Genomic DNA, 22,962 nt, shown 5'->3' with positions numbered 1-22,962 from the left:
CCCAATTTTTCTTGGCAACCTTGCTGAGAGCAAGTTTTCTTTTGATCCTATTTTTCCCCCCAGAAGTTTCCACACTATTATTGTTTACTTTCTCTTTCAGGGGAATTTTAGAATCCAATATGAAGCTCTACAATGATCCACTGAGATTTCAGCTTGACTACTTTGAGTGTCCAGGTCAACTTAGTCAGGATTTACAGTTTTCAAATAAAGAGTGTCCCTGTTCATGTCCAGGCTATTTCTCTCCACGTAATAAGGCCATTTTTCTGACCTTCAGAAAACTTTCAGGTTTTTTTCGGATGGCTTTGGGAAGTTTTCATCAGGCTTACGTCTAGGGGATGGTAGAGGCTTGCTGACAGCATGAATAGGATCTTTTTTTCTGTTGTATCTTATTCATGGTGATTTTTAATGTAAAGGAAAACTTTTTTATTTTTTAAACAGATCTTACATCGGACCCTCTTGCTTGAACATCTGATTAGCTTAATAGTTTGTAGCTTATCTTGGACTTTTTGTGTTATTGATTATACCAACTACAAACAGTGAAAGTTTTGTAGGTTCCTTCCTGACCTCCATGCAGCATCAGGGAGCAGGGTGGCCTGGAGTCTGGGGACAAAGGTGGGAGTGGGACTTTTCCACAGGGAGAAAACTTGTCCAGGGATGGTGGGCAGTGGGGGAGGGGCGGCAGCTCAGGGATGGGGCTTCCTCTTCTTGGCTGGAAGATTCAGGGGCAGGAGCACAGACTCACAGCCCTGCTCCTCTCCCTGGCAAAGGTGTCCTCTTCGGTGAGCACGAGGTTCAGGAAGGGGTGCACGAGGCAGAGGGGTCGGGAACACCTGCCCAGCCAGCCACACCAGGCCTCCCGCCAGGCCATGGGGCACTCTCACTGCCAGCCTGCCTCCGCAGCCTCCATACGAAACAACTTTTGAAAAGTTCCAGGGCCCCCTCTCTCTAGATGACTCTAGCTTGTGCACTTAAAGGAGGCACGATAACAACCCTCTAAACCTGTGGAGATCGTGTAACTGGATTGTACTGCCCCCGGCACTGGGAGGGTCCTGGCACCCTCTGCACGGGGCTGGGGGATTTCAGCCTTGGGTACCAGCACAGATGTTGGGGGCAGAGGCGACCCAGAAAGTGAAGGGACACAGCTGATGTTACAGTTTGGGCTGCCTGGGGTGACCAGAATCACTGGTTTTTAACCTACCCACCTTTGGGGGTCTTGTACATTAAATAATTTGCTCCACTTTAGAGCAATGTGAAATGTCGCTATAGAAAGCCGAGTATTGGTTAAAAAATTAAAATAAAAACCAAATGGTGGCAGCAGTCTTAATTACTGACCTCTGAAATTTCAAACTCATTTATTCTCAGTTTCAATTTACTTTGAATAGATTACTTATCAAATGTACGTTCAAATTAAATACCCAGAAATATAAGCTCATTAAAGCCTGAACTGAGAACAAATTAGTATAAAATTAATTTCCAGTTCAACAGCTAGGCTGAAGGATTGCTTGCAAAAGAGGAGGGGGTGGAGTCTAACTCTCATAAACTGGTCCTTAAGTAATCCCACTTGTCTCCGTCATTACCAGAGTTAACACCTTATTTCTTAGCTCTAAAACGACTTTCTTTTTATCTTCAGACAGTTGACTAGCAAGCTACTGCTCACTCTTTTTAAAAATTAAAAAAAAATTTTTCCTTTTTTATTATTTTTAGGGGGGAGGTAATTAGGTTTATTTATTTATTTTTTTAATGGAAGTACTGGGGACTGAACCCAGGACCTCCTGCACGCTAAGCAGGCGCTCTGCCACTGAGCTGTACCCTCCCCCTGGTCACTCTTAGCTTTTCCTAGAACTCCAAATTCCAGATTCTCCAGGACATTTACAATTTCATGAAGTTTCATTTGTTTCAACACGATTAACTAAATGTTTAAATAAACGTGACTTCGTTTTTATAACATAGTAAGTCATCATATAGATAAAGTGACAACTCAGAGAGACACACTCATCGCACGAGGTGTCACATACTTGGTTGGGGAATTTGACCAAGGGGAGTGGAGGAGATGTACGCTCCTGCCCCTCTGGGGGGTTCGACCTCCGGTGGAGGCGGTGAGGCTAGGGGAGCAGTGCCCACTCGGCAAAGTCTCCAGGTGAGCGTGTGTCCCCATGTCCAAGGGCCAGGTTGCCTCCCATGGACTGACGCTAAGAGGCAGGAACCTGCCAGGACTTGTAGATTTGCAAATACGAGTCCCGTTGGATGTGGGTGCGGTCGCACCAGTGAGAGATGCAGTCATGCCCTGGAGGTGTTGTGCCCCAGGGCCCACTGGATCGATCAGAACAATGACCCTTCCTTCCCAAACTGCATCCTCTCCCAGTTCCCTCAAGAGAGTCAAAGTTACGGTCTCTTTCTATCACACTCACGTCTCTAAAGACACAGCTGAACAAGACATCATCCTATGTGCACAGTGGTCTTTGCCTAGTTCTGCTGATCCGATACATTCTATTTCTACCAACAAAACATAACATAGAAAATAGTCCCAAACATGCATGACCACAAAATTACATCTTTTCCTCTACAAAACCTCTAACCATGTATTTTATATACTTATTACTTAACCTAATGCATTTCTCCCTCCAGGAAAATAAATTCTCCTTCTGTTTAATACTATCAATCAAACATAATGGTGGGGAAGAGGAATCTGGAATAAGAACTCTCGAGCTTGAAAATAACAGCCCTCAACGCTACGCTATCCGGGAAGTAAAATAAAAATTCTGTTACCCAACTCTCGGTGGACTAGGAAGGAAGGAATTTTATATGCTAAATTGCTAACAAGAATGGTCTGACCTTGTGATTTAAAAGGATCTCTAGCAGACAAATTCTGTTAAGGAGTAGGTTGGGCGAAAATTAATTTCCATGCGCTTTTCCTTGGGAACTTCCTAGGGCCTCCCCCGCCATGTGCAACGTGACAAATTGTCTCGATGCAGCGTTTGAGTCACACCATGTTCTAGCTGGAAGGAAGCTTCAGGCCATCCAAGGCCAACCTTCCCTAAACAGATGTGAAAACTGAGGCCTTGACTCGTTAAATAATTGTCTGAGGTCCCCGGGTAGGCTCATGGCAGGACAGGGACTGAAATCCAAGCCCCTCAGCCCCGGGCCGGGCAGTTTCCATCTGTATCTTGTTGCCTTGAACATGCGCTTCATCAAATCACATCACTCGGGGAATCCTGGGAAAGTCAAGTCATTTCCAAACTCAGAAGGATCTGCAGATGGGAAGGGTGTGAGGGTGAGTGTGTGTGTCCGTGTGTCTGTGTGTCTGTGTGGAGGTATGTGGACCTGGGTGTGCACATGCGTGTGTGTGTGTGTGTGCGCGCGCACAAGGTTTGCTGACCGGCATTTCAGCACGCCTGCGGCCCAGCCTTTGCTCCCTCCTACGGAACATCTGGCCCCCCCACCACATATTTGCTTGAGACTGAAACAACGCGTCAGTGCATTCAAGCAAAGTAAAAAGTGACTTTTCAACCCGGTGTGCTTCTGTGACTGGGCGACATTACACTTTCCCCTGAGAGGGTGCAAGACGGATTGTCAAGAAGTCAGTCGCCACACCCACGCTCCCAGCTCTAACGAGAACCGTGTCTGCTTAAACAACTGGACAGGACCGGCCTCAGGGGCCATTCGCGTGACTTGGCTGGGCAGGAATTCTGCAGGAGAGAACACAGCTTGCGAAACTGTGGTCATGACCTTGGGGGGCCTCCCTGCACGCGGGGCCTGGACACAGCAAGCCTGCACTTGTGAGAGCGTGGGCCCATCTGGAACTGGGAGTCTGGGGGTTTAAGACTCAGTCTCTGTTTTTAATTCATAAAATGGGATTGACACTGACTGTCCAGGGCTTCAGGGACCAAGTTGATCTGTGAAAGGTAAGGCGCTGTCACAGACCTGGGATATGAAAACGTGCACTTTAACCCATCCCGCGGTAAGTGCGGTGTCCGCCTGCCGCGTCCCGCCTGCCGCGTCCCTCTGCGCTGGCCTCAGCTTCTTTTGCTGAACGAATGAGCGAACACGTGTGAGAGAAGCTGAACTCTCAGAGACCAGGCAGCGTGGTTTTCTTACACTCCCACACGAGTTCCTAACTCCCAGATCCAAATCGTCCTGGCTGTCGTGTGGGACCTGGTGTGGATCCTGGGACCGGAGCAGGGAAGGAGGAGGGCGCGGCGGGAGCCGGGTCAGAGCTGCTGGGACCAGTCCCCACCTCGTGAAGACACATCGGCCCTAAGAGCCCAGTTCCCTGCCCAGCTCATCACCCCCTTCCTGTCAGCAGCTCCCTCTCTCGTCCTATTACCACGATACATGATGGGCTTCAGAAGGAACGGATGGTCCAGGGTGGTTAAGAAACGTAGTGACTCGATGGTCAAAGCAGAGCAGCGGCTACAGTGGGCTCGCTTTTCTAGAGGCCTGACTGTGCGCCAGGTGCGGCGTCTGTTTCGTGTCCGAGTTCCCGGCTGGTTCAGGGCTCGGGCTGGGATTTACACCTGGGCAGCCTGCCTCCCCGGGTTGTGGTCCCACCCTCCACACACTGCTTCCGGACAGGAGGCGGTCTCGGAGCCTCCCCTTTCCGGACAACTTTAGAGCAGGAAAGTCACCAAGCCTGGGGTTCCTCTGGGAACTCACTGCAGATTTCATGTGGATTTGGGTCCTCCCTTGTTTGGTTCCTAAAGCATCTTGGTCATGGGTATGTTGTGTCATCTGTGGTCAGAGGGTATGTTCCTTGAGGATGGGGACCATGTCCTCCCCTCTTCTGCACACTGCCATGGGGCACGGGGCCTTACTGATCTCAGTTCCACGGGGCTCCAGAGACATGCATTCAGCAAATTCCCAGAGGGCCTTTGGGCCTGCCTTCTCCCCGTATCCGAGGACTGCAGCTCAGCAGAGCATCCTCTGCCCTCCCCTAGCAGCACCTGCTGGGTGTCTCTCTCTGCAAACGAATGCCAGTCCATTCTCAGATCCACCTCACTACAGCTCTCCTGTTATGGACTCTCCTGAGTCCATAACACAGGCACCCGGGCCAGGGACATTCCACACACACTCCGGTGTTTTGCTTGCATCATAGTGGTTAAGAGCTTAGATTCCAGATTCAGACTATGTGAGTTTGAATCCTTATTAGCTGGGGGACTTGTCTAGTTATCCAACCCTGCTATGTCTCCGGTTTCCTCATCTGGGTATTAAAATAGCAGAAATGGATTTATGGTGAGGATCAAACCACAAAATGTATGTGAAGCCCTTTGCACAATGCCTGGCATATTGTTGGTGCTGACTTGATGATAGATGGGGCACTCGACACACATTTGTCGAATGTGGGCATGGAAAGGTGGGGTATGTCACCACCGTGGAATGGGAATACGGTCTTAGAACTCTGGACTCGGCTTAGGAGGCATCGAGGAAGCGATTGATGATTTGGGAGGATCAAAATACAAATGCAACAGGGGATGGCATAAAGAGAAAGATATTCTAGAAGGATCATGGAGGCAGGAGTGGTGGCTGGATAAAACGTATTGGTGAGATGAGAAGTCAGAAGAAAATGTCAGGTGGCTACAATGTCTTCCAGTTGAGAAGAAGGGAGGGCTGAGCTGCAGCAGCAGAATTGTGAGTGGATGGGGAAGGGCTGCGAGATGGCTGTGAAGTGGGGAATCAACACGGGACATGGTGAGGACCTGGGGGACTGGGTGCCTCAGTCAGTGAGAGATCGGAGCTGCCTTTGAGAGAGATGCAATTAGACGTGGGCAGAGTGACAGGAATGGCAGGGAAATTAAGTCCATGTTAAATCATTTTTGAAGAATTTGATGGCAGACCTAGCCCACACCTGGTACACTCAGGAGATGTGAATGACCTCTGACTTCCCTCCTGCCTCCGTCTTTTCACACTTTCCAGATGCTCTCTGGTTGAGATGGGGCATGGCTGACTCCCTAACATCCATTTGCCCTGATGTGTTCAGTCCAAGGCAGCTGTAGAAGATTCTACTTCTTTTTGATGGGAAACCTTTGCCATGGAAATGAACGGGACGCCACTCAAACAATACTTTTGATCAAAATACAGAATTTCACACCTATCTGATGGTTCGGCCTCAGTTAACACTGCTGGTCTCCTTTAGATGGCTATTATACCAAATGTTTTCATCAATTTTTCCAACAAGAAACACATACAACAAATGTCACCCTCCTGGGTATTGCTCAGGTGTAGAACGTCAGATCTGTTTCCTTCTCCCCATCATGTGCCACTGGCCTCACAGCCATCTCCTCTCACCTGGGCTTGAGGCTCTTCCACAAGAGCCAACTGCTCCATCTTGCTGGGTCTCCACCCTTTCATGGTGCAGCCAATGGGGTCTTTCAAATCCTATCCCTAGTCATGACACCCACTTGGCTGAGAACTTTTAATGGCTTCCCCATACTCTTCCATGACAACCAAATTGTCACCTTGGCCTCCAAGTCCTACATACCCTGGCCCCTGTCAAATTATAAACCCTTCCCCACTTCCAAGTAGAGCTTGGACTCAGCCTGCAATGTCCTTCCCCTCCCCATCCCCGGCTCATGCCGCCTCCACCTTCAGATCTCGGTTCACACATTCCTTCCCCCACGAAGCCTTCCCTGGTCCCTTAGAGCAGATTAGGCCCTTCGGTGTGCTTGGCACAGATTTTAATTAAGTCTTTAATTCCTGGAATGACGCCAGTCTCCTCCCTCCAGGCCCCACGTGGGCCCCCTGTCTGTTTGTAATGTCCGCTGTATTCTCAGTGGCAGTCACAGGGCCTGGCGCTGTGGAGGTGCTCAGTTAACACGCATGCAACAGAAGGATGTTCTTGAGGAGGGGAGGGAATAGCTCAGTGGTCGAGTGTGTGCTTAGCATGCACAAGGCCCTGGGTTCAATCCCCAGTACCTCCATTAAAATAAATAAATAAATGAATGAACGTAATCCCGCCTGATCCCCCTCCCCACCCCCCAAAGAAGGACGCTCTTGGATCAAAGCACAGACAATATTCAGGAGACTTTCTGGAGGGCCACTGTGGCCATTCCCAGAGTTGTCTTTTGGGGTGTAAATAGCATAAATGTCATGTGTTTTATCTCCCACAGGCCTTATTAGAAGAGACAGTATAAAACAACATCTTCCCTTAGATGTGGCCAGCAAAGGATAAAGCCACAAATATGTCATCCTGTCAGGACGACCAAGAGATAAAAGGGAGCAGTTCCAAAATTAGAAGCAGCCACTAGTCTGCTGGTCAACCAGCTCACACCGACTGTTGAGAGACTACATTGAAAAAAGAAAGACAAGATAGTCAAAAAGTGGTTCTTGTTTTATGCATAATTTTAAATTTAGGGAAATTCACTGTGTGCTGACTTTCAGGGAAAAGGGGATGAGTCAGCACATTTCTTTTTGTCTCCCAGCCCGATTCAATAGCAACTAAACCCCCAAAGCTGTGTGTGTCTCCTCACCACGAAAGACAATACGAGGCCTTCACAGGCCTTCAGTTCCCCTTAACGGGTTCCTGCTGGGACGACTGGCTGCCCAGCTCTGCGGGTTGCCTTTAGTGCACAAGACTGTTCACGCCTCATCTTTACAGTCACACGACTGACAGCTCAGAATGGCGCTCAAAGGAATGGGGGAAGGTAGCCACCAGATTACAAAAAAAGTCATTGTTTTTCTAATTATAAAAGCAGTGTATGTGGTTGGTTCCGAAGGTTTAGGGGTGTCAATTAACCTAGCCTCCAGCTGCTTCACCTGAAGAGAGACTCAAAGAGTCCGATGAAGATCAAAACACACTATCGGTTTAACCACCTCCAGAGAAAGGGTTCCTGGCATATCTCATTAGAGGATTCAACTTAGGTCAGGGCAGAAGGGAGCCTCCCTGCAATTTCCAACCTTCATCTCCCCTCATCTCCCCGCCCTGCTCTTGTGAGCCACGCCTTGGGGCCCATCCTGGGGAGGCTGGGGCTGCAGAAGACTGTTCCCTGGAATACTCCGCGGAGGGGCGGGCAAGGCTCAGCCACCGCTGACTGAGGGAAGACAGCAAGGCTAGCCTGGTGGCCTCTCCAAAGCAGGGACTCTACCTGCTCCCCAATTAGCTGGGACCAGAGGTTACAGGGCCTGCCCCCTCCTGCCCTCATCTCCCTGAGAAGACGCTTCCATGGGGAGGAATGAGGGAGTGAGCAGAGGGTGAAGCAGATGCTTGCCCGTCTATACCATCACCTCGTGGACAGAGGAGGAGGAAAGGAACTGTAACGCCCCTCCTCCCACCCACACACAGTAATCCTAGAAAACGGAGTCTCCCACCAGACAGAGGCAACTACCATGAACCTTCCAGCGCCCCTCCATCCGGGCAGCTGTCTAAGATGCCCGGATTTACAGCCTTCAGCCGTCACAATCCAAGCCCCACACACACCCAGCAGCTGTTAGACCCTCACTCATCTAGCTCTCTATTTCTTCTTCTTTCTTATTGCATTTTTCTTCCCAACTGAGAAAAAAGGACCAAAAAAAAAAAAAAAAAGCCTAAGAAAAGGAAATTAGTCAGAGAGACTGAACCAGAAAACATGAAGCTGTTTAAAGTATCTTGGAAAGCTTATCTTCCATCCTCTAGAGCGTCCGTATGAGACAAGGACCATCCACTACCATCTAGACGTGCAGGACTCGAGCCTACGGTCAAGCATTTCTAGGAAGTCTTTTTTTTCTGTTCCTATTTGGAATGACAATTTACACTGTGAGGAGAGCTTTACTGCTAAGTCTAAAAGCACATTTTAAATGAGATCCTTCTAGGAGATAGAGAAAAAAGAGTAGAGAGTTAGGTGAAGTCAGGGCGCCGATTCCTTGCATCTGAGATGGAGCCTCGGGTCTTCCTTTTTTGAAGACCTCCATCCTCCTCCTGTACCCTGGCTCGTATATCAGACTGCCTCCTGAGCACCTTTACTTGGCTGTCCCACTACAGACTCAACAGGGACAAACTTGTATCGTTGTCCCCTCTGCCTTCTCAAACCAACAACTGCTCCTTAATGATATAAACCAACTTCCCATTGGATGGCCTAAACAGAAGAGGGGCACTGTTGCTGCCTCTTTAGTTTTTTTTTGTTTTTCACCCGTATTCACTCTGGAATTTCTATTAGGCCTTTTCTGTGCTCTTTAAAATAGTTAACATTTTCCCTGCTTTTTCTATTACCTAGCATTCCTGGAGGTGCTAACTCTCTTGCTTCCCTTGTCACTTACACTGGCTTTTTTTTTTTTTTATAATTGTGTGTTTTGTAATTTTGATTTTGGGCTCATCTTTGATAATCTTCTTCTTCTTCTTTGTTTTTGATATGGGAAACTCATGTAAGCTGGGCTGTAGAAATACCCCTGTGGAAGTACTTGGGGTTGGCTTCAGCTTGGGCCCAGGGGACCCCAGGTCGTTGATCTGGGACCAGTTTTGAGGTCAATATATTGACTGGGAATTCCACTTCCATGCTGGTATTAGAAATCTGGACACCAGTCCACCTCATGCCAAACAAACACTTTGTGAGTCTAGCTGGGGTTTCACTTGCTCCATTATTTCTGAAATCTTTCTTCAATTCAGGACACATGGAGGCAATTCTCTCTGTTGCCCCTTCTCTGGACTGGAGTTTTTTCTTGTCCGTTTTTCACAGAGGAACCACCTCTTTGGGGGCCCAGCTTTTTAGGGATCCCCAGTTGCAGATGTTCATTTCTCTTATCTCAATCCCCAAGCACCGGGCCCTCTCTCTGGGTCCGGAATAGCCCACCGGGGTCCCATGACCTCAGTGCACCAGCCTATTGTTCTGAGCTTATATCCCCAATTTGTTTCTACCTCCCGGGGATTTCTGTGACTTTCTTGAGCTTAGTCAGGCATTAACAAAAATTCTTCTCTGCTTATTTTTCACCCTCAAGCTTTCTTCAGGCTGGGAGAGCTGCATCGATTCACTCCACCATACTGCTGGCAGTCTGAAGGTAACAATTTGTATGTGCCAAGCATGTGATAAAGAAAAGTGTTGGTCTAATGCAGAGAAGGGAGAAATTACTGCAGACCAAAATGGCTACTTGACAACACTTCAGTTATAAACTACAGCCTTTCTTTAAGTTCATTCTTTTTAAAGCAAATACCCAGAGCTCTTTAAAACAAGTAACCGCTCTAGTCCTCAGAGGACAGCAGCTCCCTCTGAGTGTCCATATGCACATGTGCACAGCTGAGCACAGTAAGCGTTTGTTGAAGGAACAAGTAAAATTAGCATCTCGTCTGAGTTACATATAAAATTCAGATACTACAGAAGCTGACTAAGAGGTGATCAATGTCACATCAGAGTAACAACCATGATATAGAATGATACTGACATGGTGGATAGATTTAAAATAGGAAAGTTAAGCAGTGTCCATTTTCCTTTGAATTTCTTTAAGGAGCCTCCCAGTTCAGTGCAGCCGAGTTCAGCCCAGGGACGACCACTTGCTGAGCCATCTCTGACTTTGGCGTGGTTTGCCAGGAGGGAATCGCCCAACTTAGTATCCCAGAGTCACTGGCAGGTGGTTTCAAAGCCAGCCTGCAATAAGGCCACAACTTTAAGGACTGTCCTGGCATATACCTGGCCATGGCCAAGTTTTTCCGGTGTTACAATGACAGATATGCCCAAAGAGTAGGTGATGCCCAAGATCCTTTTGGGGTCTAAGTGAAGGATCTGGGCACGTGACTTTGGTTAGGATAAAATGGCTACCGAGGTTAAGCACAGATCTGACAGCACAGCATCACGGTGGTCCAGGCATGCAGGGCTTACTGTGTAATTGCGAATGAGGGAGACGTCAGTGCCATCTTGCAGGTAGTGGGTTTCCGTGAAACTGCTAGCAATGAGACCTCTGCGGAAAAAGAGAAACAACACAGATGAGCGTAGAATCTCACTGATACGTTGCTCGTGAATGTCTAGGCTGCAGCATTGCAGGGATCTGACTCCCTCCTTATTTTACAGGTGATCCCGTGAGGCTCCCGTAGGGCCATTAACCTCTTCAGGTTATCCAGCGAGATCAGAAGGAGACTCAGGCAGGCAAGATTCAGATGCATGCACTTTGCACAGTGGCCCCCACAGTACACTCCTTCCCCACTCCCTTCCACCTCATTCCTCCAACACACGCAGGTGTGTGTACACACGTGCACACGCACCCTTCTCCGAGTAGCACACGCAGATTTCTGAGTTGGGAGAACCATATTTCTGGAAGTTACCAGGCTCTGCCATCTAGAGTTAGCAGCGAAGCTACCTGTTTCCAATAATAAGCTACTATTACAGGAAAAATAATTTTGGAGACACCATCTTGTCTCTGCTTATTCTCCTGCAGGTGAGGGAACCAGCTGTCAATATTAAAATGTCAAAGAAGAGTTTTGAACAATGATTAAATGTTAACGGCAGTGGTGGAGGAGGGGAGGAAAATGATTTTGGACACAATAAAATACTGAATTTCAAAGATGAACTAATAGTGGAGCAAAACCTCTATTCATCCAACCTAAAATTACACGCAATCTCCTAGGTCTTCATTGATGGGAGCAAAGCCTGAGTTCATTTAGGTTTTAAGCTGTTTTGTGATTTCTTTTGTAATATGCATATTTTATTCTTTTTACCATCATGGCAACAGGTCGTTCCTGTGTACTTACTATGTGCTGGGTGATACACTAGCTGCTGGCATATAAAGATAATTAAGGATACTGCCTGGCGAGGTGACAGACAACACCTAATACAGTGAGGGGGTGGCTGTCACTGACGCAGGAAGAGAGCCTTACTGGGTGAGTGATGCACAGTGGGTGGAGTGCAGCCAAAAGGGAAGGCTTTACGGAGGATGGAGTAGGCCTCGGCCAGGCAATGGAGGGCTGGGGGGAGGAGGGAATTCCAGGCAGAGGGTGGCAAAACCCGGAGACCTAGGAGTCTGGAATGTGGGGAGCCAGGCTGGTGGGAGACAGGGAAGGGCTCTAAACATCTCTAGATTTTATCTTTTAGGGCAATAATGAGTCGAGAGTTATTTTAAATACTAGACTTTGCAGGAGGGGCAGTGTGTATTGATAATGCTGTCTGCCCCTCTGCCCAGGGAATGCATTTCACACCACTGGGTTCTGCAGGGGTCACTCTACCCCCAGGCCCAACATAAACATGGGACCCAGGCTAACCAATCACCCATCTTCCCTGCAGCATGCTAGGAGCTGGGGCTTCTGGACAAGAGGCCTTTCCTCTTTGTTCTCAAAGCCTCATGGATGTGCACACAGGGCTGCCTTCAGCCTGGTCCCTGGCTGCAGGAGGACACTGCCCGGGGCAATCACAGCCATCACTTGTTGTGATGAAGGACAGAAAGGGAAGATCTTCCAGGTGCCCCGGGAGTCCACTTCACCTCTCCCTGTCCTCAAGGAACCCCTATCTGTTGCTTCAGCTCGTTTGAGTTGGGCTTTGCAACCAGAGTCCTGATAAAAATGGACAGGAAGAAATTGAAGTGGGGATGCTACAAATGTACCAGATGAGAAACAATTTCCCTACCAGACCCCCTCCCAGCCAAGTCCAGGACTGAGAATCCTCTCCCTGTTTCATATGGGTTTTGATATATTTAGGACATGCCTGGTTTAAATCAGTTAGACCCATACAGCAGGTCTGAGCTGTGCTCTACTTAACAACGAGTGTTCAGGAAGAAGGTGCCAAAAATATAGAACAAAGACAATCTCTCACTCTCGCTGACAAAGCGCACACTCTTCCGCGCCCCTTTCCCTCCTCTCAGAAGGAGATCAATCTTGCGGGGGGAGGTTTACACCCTGCTGCCTTTTGGTCTCAAATTCCCATCTTCTAAACGTCCGTCCTCTGAGTGGTCACAGGACCCCCGGGGCAGGCTCCCTGCCAGCAGCCCCGCCTGGAGGGGCAGGAATAGCAGAAGGACAGTGGGCGGGGGAGGTGGGAGAGGCCACTGAGGCTGAGATGAGTTTGGAGAAGGAGTTGGTGGTCGTCCTTCACACAACAGAGTTCCAGGTGGGAGGCTGGTGACCTTGGCAGGGGCAGCTCCGGGGGTGGACCAAGGAGGCGAGGACAGGGAAATTCAACGAAACTGAAGGGAAGCAAAGAGATGGGGTGTGAAGAGGGGTCATATAAAGGGACAGGCTGGAGAAATGGGCGCAGAGAGAGGCAGGGGGCAGAGCTGCAGACCAGCAGGTGGAAGATGCTCAGAGCACAGATGACAGGGAGAAGGACCAGGAGCATCACCTGCGTGGGACGGGACCCATAACGGCTTAGCGGTCTTGGTGAGGGAAGGGGCTTGGTCAGTTTCAAGATCGCGGAGAAAGGAGAAAAAAAAACTTAATATAATTTAAGTTATATTATTTTTATTGCTTAGATTGTCTACTGTTCAATAGTCATTTTGTTCTACTTATCTCCTATTTTATTAATAATTCAGGAATTCCATTCCTAACAATGCTGGATCCTCATTTTGGACATAACGTATATGAATACCTAACACCAAAAGGAGTAACACATCCAGGAATCTGTAGAACAAAGAGAGAGAATTTCAAGGCTTTCCACCTGAAAACTAGTTTAGATGGATGTCCAAGGAGATGACTCCCTTCACGGGTGAGAAACAGGGGAAATCCATCAGGGGAGCCAGGGATTGGAGAAAATGAGCTTTCAGTGGACGACAGTTGGCAAACTCGTAGACAAGAGGAATGGGGAGGGGGGTGGTCAGCAGCCGTAAAATGAATGATAAGGTTTTAAAACGTGACTTAGTACAGTAGTAGCAAGACCCATGAATATTTCTGCTGAAAAAACCCACTGCTTTTCAATGTGACAATGTCACTCATCCACAACTACGGTCGCTGTCATACTTAGAACTCTAGAGGTCGGAAGTACAATCCCATGTCCCCTTGCACGGAAAACGGTGACATGGGGGCTCCTGAGCCCCGCCCGGGGTGTCCCCCTAAGCTAAGACACTGAATGACACACCCGTTTTTGAGTTTTTCTCAAAGAAAAGAAACCTGACTTACAGCTCAGAGGCATTAATATCACTGAGTATCACATCCTCTCAGACGGAGCGGGGGGAGTGCGCTCGGTGCGGGGGGAGGGCGCTTGGTGAGGATGGATGCTCAGCAATGAGACCCCAGAAAATCCAGAGCCTTCTCGAGCCTCAGTGTCCCGCGAGGGGCTCGGGTAAGAGACGGATGGAAGCCGATGGCATGGCCCCCACGGCCCCTGGCCAACACTACCCCGAGGGGCTGGGAGATGGGGGCCTGTGGTCTGCACACTCCGTAACAGAACCCCTCCCCTCTCTGCTCCCATTTCGTCTCAGTGCCAGATGGTCCCCTCCACATTTCCCTCAGGTTGTGAAGATCCTCGGACAGAGACCGAGTGTCCCGGTCCCACTCTGGGGTCCTGCCACTGCCCCACTTAAAACCCTTGAATGACTTCCCATCCCCCTTGGAATGAAGTCCCAATGTATCCCGCGGTCTCCCAGATGCTCTCAACCTCACCATCCCAACACCTACTTCCCCTGTGTCTCACTTTCCCGCAGCCAACACACCATGCCTTCTGGCTCCTCCTAGAACATTCCACACCCTCTCCCACTTAGGGTTTTTGCATTTGTTCAGCCTTGGGCCTGGAACACTCTCCTCAAGGCTTTTCACGGGGCTGGCTCCTTTCCATCCTTCAAATATTAGTTTAAACACCCCCACCACCATTCCCTGCATCATACGACCCCTTTGGTTTCCTGTTTTGTTTATTCATCAGTTTATTTGCTTATCTGTATCCCGTCAAGAACTTCAGCTACAAGAAGGCTTTTTGCTCAATGTGGTCCTACCTCCAGCCAAAGCACCATGCTAAGCCCTTTATATTTATCTTTAGTTTCTGGTTCTGTGGGTTAGATACTATTTTTATCCCAGTTTAAACAAGGAGGAGAGACAGGGAGGCTAATGGACCTACCTGCTCAAGGTCATGCTGTATCTGCTAGCATCCAGCTGTTTTTTGCTTCAGAGCTTCCAGTTTTCACCACCATGTGGCGCTGTCTTTATAAGCTGGTCAAGAGCCAACTACTGAGTGCCTGCTGGGGGCACTGTGCCAAGTGCTGGGTGAGGACCCATCGCGCGGAATCACGGATGGATGTATGAGGGGTGGAAGTGCGAACGGTTGGATTTGAGGAGAATGCGGCAGGCACATTCCCTTCTTGTCTAGGGCTATCCCCTCCCAACCCCAGTAACTTCATATCCTCCTTAGGTGCCGTGACCTGCCAAGGAGCCGTGGATGTAACTGAGAAGACACTCAGTGGAAGCTTTCTGAGACGTGTGTCAAATTTAAAAGGGGCCAGAAGTCAAAGGTCCCTTGAGGAAGCGGAGGCAGGTGGGTGGACAGTGGCTTCGTTGGAACTGTGACAGCAATAAACCCATTCCCTTTAGATTTCCCCAAGGAGAAAAATCCAATTAGATGGATTCTCTATGTCAGCAAATGGAGACAGAAGGTGAATGCATAATTTCATGAGAACATCCTTTTTCTCTGCTTATTAGATTAGCTGGTCTAACGAGGCATTCTGTTCCTCTCTGCACCAGAAAAGAAAATGCCAGGGATGGATTTTGCTGTTTCCCATTCGTTTTGCTGTTACAAGTGGCACCTCAATAGTTTCTCATTTAACCAACATTTACTGTGCTGGACATTGGGAATAAGATCCCAAGAGCTCACTATCCGGTGGAGGACAGACCCAAAGAGTGTCTAGGGCCCCATGATAGAGACACATCCAGAGCAACAGGGGAGTTGAAGGAAAGGCTTCCAACCCAGAGGGCAGAATTCAGAACTTCAGTTGTCAACTAAGACAGGAAATTCCTGAAGGAGAAGGAGAGGATGGGTTCAGCCTTGGCCGCGCTGAGTGCCTGGTGCCCGAGGACGGTCCCTTGGATCTGTCCAGCAAGCAGTTGACTCTATGAATCCAAGGCTTAGGAAGGGGCTTGGAGAGAGAGACGGAGACACTCAGACAGCACACACTTGCTTTATGTGAGAGCAAGTAAAACCTCGTCCTTTCCAGTTGAGTATTGTATTTTCTGACTTCAGAGTCTTTGGGTGGATGGGGCTGAAAATGATCATTCGGAATTTACATGAACACATTATGACGTAGATAACAGTCTTCCTTATAAAATTTGCTGCCCTTCTGAAATGATTTCAGTACTCAAATAAAAAAGTTACCCCCCAAGTTGCTTTTTCTAGATCAATATTGAAATGACGCTGCCCTAATTTTACCATCATGTAATTTATATTGTTTAAATGAGGTGGATTTCACCAAAATGACGTATTTTATTCCCCAAGGCATTAGGAAAGCAGGAAGAAACATCTGCTCACTTTGACCCCTGGGAGCCAGCCATCCTCTAGCTCCCTCCACCCTCGGAGTGAGTTAACTCTTTTCTTGTGTTCTGCCTGGATTCCGTTGCAGGATTTTCCCTGTTCTATTTCATTTTTTGATTCACTTGTCTTCTCCCACATTAGGTAAACTAAGGGGCAAAAACTGCCTCCCAAAGCTTAGTACAAAGCCTAGCACACAGTAAGTACTTAATAAACGGATGTCACCAACAGAATCATTACTACCGAAAAGCAACCCAATTTGGATACAATGTGTTCAAACTAATTGGATCAATTAAAAAATAAAAGAAACACGGTTCCAAATTACTGTTACTGATCGTGAAGGGGGGATGTGGGGTGGAGAGTATTACATTCACTCCCTTGTTATTTCCAGAGTTCCAAATGCTGTCAGGTTAGCAAGACCAACCCTGACAAGCTGACATCAATTTTAGAACCATTTAAACAAGAGACACAAGGAAGGGAAAACTGAGTGATGGGCATCAATTACTTAGAATTTGAAAATCTCATTGATGACTTGTCATCTTTTTCCTATTATTTTCTTTGAAGACCATGCGTATGGTTTGCGGGTTTAATTCTATGCAGCATATTCATGCAAAAGTGACGTAAGACAGCTCTTGTTTGTCAATTAACACCAGAAGGCACTTCAGATACTCTTCGCAATTAAATCGTACCAACGCTGCAGGCTTCAGTGATCTTCCTAGTGAAACCCACTTGGTATTCAAAGGATCCAACCCAGTTTCCTGCTGAAGATTTACTCCACCACAAGTTATTATTCCACAAATTACAAAATCACTCATATATAAATTTGGGTAATGGTTTTCTTTTATGAGAATTTGGAAATACAGCTACAAATACTTTCCTATGAGGGATAAACTGCTTGAAGCGTTAACAAAATGCAGTGTGCATTAAAAATCATAATTAAAACCCATGATCAGGATTTTCCTAGTTACTAAAAAAGATATCCTTTGTTGAAAATTACCTATTCCTCAACCAGAGCTAAAAATACAGAGAAAAGATTGAGGGGAAAAAAAGCCAGTATGTACCCAGACTGGATTCTGGATTCTTCCACACTCTGGAAGAATTCACTCTGGTTTTTAGTGAAAACTCAAGGCTGGCTGGAACCATGGGACTCAATGCTGATGTCATGGGATCTTCTGGACCATTTTATGGAGAGCTCAGACAACTGAATCATTCACTATAAAGACGGCATGGAGGTATGAAATAATAGGAGGAAAGTGGAAAGAAAGAATCAGAGATCTGGTATTTTCTACATCTCAGCTTGGCTTGAAGTTCTTTCAGAACCTGGTCTTTGCAAGTATTTATGCCTTTTGTCTTCCTTATGGGAAAAGTCATCATAACCCGTTAAATAACTTAGGCTCTGTGTTCTTGATTTTGAGAGTAAAAGCAAAGCACACTGTTGACACCCATGTCCCCTCGTCTTCATCAGCACGGCCACCCCCCTCCTACTTCTGCTACTGTTCGCTCACAGTGTGTGGGGGGCCCTGGGCCACCTGCTTGTCAAGTGCACTTTCTTACTTCTTCTTGGCAGAGACCCTGTGCGGTAGGAGCGCTTATCATCCGCCTGACATGGAAGAGGAAAACACTCAGAGAGGTTAAGTGACTTGTCCAAAGCCACACAGCCGTACCAGTAGAGATTCACCTTGACTCTACTGGGCTCCAAAGCCAGCCTCGTCCTAACCACTGGTCAACACTGCCTTGCCAGGAAGACATGTCAGCACATGGCTTCCAAGGTCTGAAAACTAAGCAGCTGCAAATTGTATTCCCTCTTCTGAAATAATTTTTCTCCACAATGCAAAATGGGGCTTATGTTGTTTCTCTTAGCACTCAATTCAATTTAACCACCCCCAATTCAAATTATTTTTGGTTACGACTTCAGCATTTGGGGAACCTGACCATTTAGAACTGTACATCTGTACGAACAATGAAGCACTGACGTTGGGTTTTCTTTTGTTATTTTCCATTTGCTAAAATACTCAAAATGATCAAAACAACTTTTTTTCCCCCTGGAATTAAAAAAAAAAAAGTTCCGTTTCTCCAGCTCTTTTTCATTTAGTTTAACAAACTTTAATAAATAAAACTGTTAACACAGCATTTTCGAAACTGGAGGGGACAATTGAGTTTCCTGCAAAATAATTTCTTAATATATTGCTTCCATTTTAAGTCACAAATATGCAGAATTTTGCATCCAACCCTGTGGCATTTACACTGAAATATGTTGTTCTTCCCGTCATCTCTGACTGTTCAGATGACCATGTCCACTCCTGAAATGAACCGACCACACGTGCCACTGCTGACAATTGGAGACTCGGGAAATCTCTTTAAGAACAGCAGGCTCTCATGACTTGCCAATTGCATTTTCCAGCTGAAAGGTAAAAGCAGGTGACAAACGGTGGACCTCTGTCTTTGGAGTTCCACGGCTGTCATTCAGCACAAGCCTAAAGCTTCAGGCTACTCTCTCTGCTTCTTAAAGACCATCTATAGGTCCAAGGCCTTTTGAACGTGGGCTTCCAGCTGTTCTAGGCTGTTCTTGGTGTGCTATGACCGTCTTCATCATATGAGATTTATCAAGTTGAATTAACATAATTTTTAGGAAAACAGAGCTGGCAAACAAGAAAAGTTGAAAACCCAGTAAACCATTATTTCCAAAGGTCAATAAAGCCCCACACCCCCTTAGCTCAGAAGAGACTGCAGGAATAGCTTACAGGTTAGCTTCCAGGGTGCTCTAGGAACACTCCTGCCAGCGCAGGTAGACGGCTGTTCTTCTGAGGCTTCAGAACTTTCCCTTCTTCCTTTTGAAAAATACCAGTTGGGCTGTCAGAGCAGCAGAAGTAGCTAGCATTTGTTTGAACTCTTACTAAGCAAAAGCACTTTACGAGCAATATTTTATTAAACTCTCACAACAGCCCTGGTTGGCAGGTGCCTGTTTTGCGATGAGGCGCCTCGGCTCAGAGAGGTTAATGACTCGCCGATGGTGGCACAGCCAGTACCGTGTAGCGAGTCTGACTTCACCATCCAGGCTCTTACAGCTACACTTACACAACGTCTACCTACACGTCCACCTTACATTTATTTGCCTTTTCTGCTCAACTCCCCTTAAATGGACACTATATTGACTGCCAGTACTTGCCTTTCAGAGAGGAAGTGCAGCTTGGGTTGTGTCATTTCCCACTTGCTGCCATGGCTTCAGAATGGAAAGGAGCAGTTAGGAACGACGTGAGGCAGGGTCCTGCTCACCTCTAGTCTGAGGAGTGGGCACCGAAGTGTGGTTATTGTTATTGTATTGGTGTAGGAAAGGTCGACACTCTTCCACACGGAGAGGTGTATGGAAAACTCAGTAGTGAAGTACACGAGGCATCAAGCCCACTGGAATTCACTCACTGATGCTAAACATCACTGGGAAATAATCAAGTAGGTTTGACACCAGAAGCCTGTTCATTTTCTAATTGCCTGTCCTGCCCTGCACGGAGGTGGTATCCATGAGCTGCGGTTCAGGAGCCCAGACATGATCTACTATGTGCAGACAGCTAGGGGTTCTTTAAACCTTTACAGTAACAATGTGAGGCTGGTATTATGGCCATTTTACGGATGTAGAAACTGAGGCTCAAAGGTGTTAAGAAGTCTGCCCAGGCTCACAGAGCTGCCTAGTGGCAAGAGACCGAGGCTGTGAGGGGCCAGCCTACCTCCCACCCAGCCCGCAGCCCTCGCCTGTACGTGGGAAGGCACGCTTCCCTCGCCTCCAACAAAATTCTCGGTTGATGATTTGCAGGAATGCTTCTACCTCATCGAATAACTGAGTAGAGGGCACAGAGGGACTGAAGCTGAGAGAAGAGTCTCTCCCGCTGGGCTCGGCCCCACAAGGGTTGGGGTGAGGTCTTCCTTAATCACATTTGAGGCTCCAGCCTTGAGACCAGTTCCTGGCTCCCAAAAGGCTTTCGGTCAGAATCTGCGGAATGCTTGGGCTGATCCACTTCTCGGTAAGAGAAATCTGAAGGCAGACAAACCTACCTTCAAAATACATCTTTGGCAGGATGACAACAGTGGTCGAGAGCTCATCTGGTCCCACCTTTTGCTGCTTCTGTGACCTTGGGCAGAAAACTTGACCTTGTGGTACTGCATTTTCCTCATCTAAAATGGGGATAACAGGACCTCCCCACAGAGTTCTCGTGAAGATAATACACAGTAAGCACTTATAAGCGTGCCCAGTGCAGATTATGTGCTGAACGAATGCAAGCAATTAGTATTAACAAACCTGTCAGCTTCCGTCTGTCTGACCGCCCACCTCCCTGGTCCAAGGCGCCACTTCCCTCCCCACCCTTCTGTGATCGCCTTTATCCCTGCCGCCTGCTTTCACTGCTACCCCATTACCACCCATTTCCCACACAAGAGCCAGAGTGTCGAGTTTGTAACACAAAAATCAGATCATGTCACTCTTTCATTTAAAACCATACACAGCTTCCTCCAGAACCCACAGTAAATTCCACCGTGTGGACTGGCCACCCCCCACCCCCACACACCCCACCCCCTGGGTCCAGCTCTCCTCACGTAGGCTCTGCGGGATTCTGGCCTTCTGAGCTTGGTCTGGAGCATTCTTTCCTCTTTCTCTGCACGGCCAGCTACCAGTAGCCCTCACCCTAAATGGCGTTTTCTGGGGCAGCATTCCTTCCCTGCCTGCTTCTTTCTGTATCTTGCTTCTCCTCTGCTCCCCACTTGCAGGAGGGACCCCGCTCTGTTTTTCTGCTCATCACATTTACACATCCCCTCTGTATTCTCAGCCCTTCGACTCGGGCCTGAAACCTAGTAGGTGCTCAATAAAACATGTTTGGAAGGACATAAATATCAAGAATGAGACATACACCAGGGGCACTCAGAGACAACAGTGAGTCGTGACTGAGGGGCTGTGGTTTTCCAGTCTGAGAAAGGGTTTCTTTCTAGTCTAGAAACCAAAGACTACCACCACCACCACCACCACCACCACCAAACACACACACACACACACACACACACACACACACACACACACACACACACACAACCTCAGAGATGAAACATACTTTGACCCTTAAAAGTTCCACTACCTAGAATAGATCTGGCCTTTTCTTCATCCTGTGGAACAAATAATATACACACACATATATATATATATATATTTTAATCTTCAAAGAGAATTTTCTCAATTTCTAGCGTTAGAAAAAAGTTATCAGACTATTCAGAACCACCCAATCAAAACACCTTTGAATCCTCGGACACACAGCTTCAAACCTGAAAAATAAAATGTCTGGGCTGCACAGACCTTTCCCACGGCAGCCGAGTCTTGAGAGAGGGCATCTTCCACGTGGCGCGAAGCTGGGGGGCCAGTGAGACCGCAGGCCTGGGGACCTGGGGGACTGTGTCACAGAGAGCTGGACACCATTCAGCCTGTCTTCCTCACCCACGCCGCTCACTGAGGAGCTTATTAATTGCTGCTCTGAGGCAAAAGGGAGGATTTTCTTGGCCTCGGTGGAAGCCAGCCCGCCAGCTCCCAGGCCGACCTGCAGCCCAGCCAGCTGGGCTCCTTACAAACTGACCTACACTGAACCAGACTCGCAGAACGTGTGCTCCATCAAATTTGTTCTCTCCTGCTCGCTCAAAGGGAGTTCTGCTCTGCAAATTTCCACACCAACCCTGCTGAGAGAGATGCCAGGAGTGACCCGGGGCCGGAAAACGGGTCCTTGCCCTTGGAGCTCTTTAAAGCAGCCCCGGAAACGCTCAGACCCTCTTGCTGATGCTAGCAAGTGACCTGCCTGGGTTTGGAAATGGGCGTCTTTCTCCTTTTTTAACAAGGGCCTCCGGGTGTGAACCTGGGTGTGTGGAGCCACTGTCACCGAGAACATCCTCTTTCCTGCCTGGAGTCCGAGAGCACACCCCCCCCCCCCCCGCACTCTGAAGCCACAGACTGCTGCCAGCTCTGAGCAGGCACCCGTGCCCGAGAGACAGCTGCTTAAAAAATCCATGTCTTTGGGACAATGAAGGGCTGTAAAATGTAAAACTGTAAAATGAAACCATAAATCCCATCTGAATTCTAGTTGCTGCATTTTTCCCAAGAAGTATTCTTCTGATTTCTTTTTTTTTCTTAAAAAGAAAGAAAGAAAGAAAGAAAGAAACCACAACAAGGTGACTATTTCTGTTTCCCAGTAACTATTCTCTCAGTGCTCAGTTGATTGACTAGCTGATCAGCAAGCGGGCTCCCTCCTTCCTTCCTCTTTCTTTTTCTCTCTCTCTTTCCTTCCTCTTCCTCTTTCTCTCTCTCTCTCTTTCTTTCTTTTTGTACCTGGAAGGGTTTGCATTTAGCTCTGACACTGTGGAACTCTCAGAGAAGAAGAACCAAAGAGCAGACACTGGTGACAGCAGGCCGTTGACGGATTTCTCTCCGCGCCACTCAGCACTCCCCCAGCGGGGGTGTGAATGATTCACCTCGCCCTGTGGGGACTGCAAGGCTAAACGGACACGTTTCACAGCGCCTTCATTTTTTATTCGAGTCCGGCTCCCTAAGGTTACAAAAGGAGTGTGGCTAATTCCGACCGCTAATTTTCTACAGGTACTTAAGGCAGTTTAGTCCGGA

The 22,962-nt window shown here is 47.9% G+C and overlaps 1 protein-coding gene across 1 annotated transcript in view; it reads right to left on the bottom strand.

Moving 5' to 3' along the window:
* Window positions 1-22,962, bottom strand: part of ADAM12 (ADAM metallopeptidase domain 12) — a 325,460-nt gene that overhangs the window by 109,384 nt on the left and 193,114 nt on the right. Inside the window, exon 4 of the mRNA XM_074373406.1 lies at window positions 10,776-10,854. Coding sequence (XP_074229507.1) covers window positions 10,776-10,854 — 79 coding nt within the window. The remainder of the gene's footprint in view (window positions 1-10,775; window positions 10,855-22,962) is intronic.

Source organism: Camelus bactrianus, chromosome 11 (assembly GCF_048773025.1).
Source record: "Camelus bactrianus isolate YW-2024 breed Bactrian camel chromosome 11, ASM4877302v1, whole genome shotgun sequence".
Lineage (NCBI taxonomy): Eukaryota > Metazoa > Chordata > Mammalia > Artiodactyla > Camelidae > Camelus > Camelus bactrianus.
Note: the sequence above shows the minus strand (reverse complement) of the source record. Positions and strands in the feature narration are given on the sequence as shown.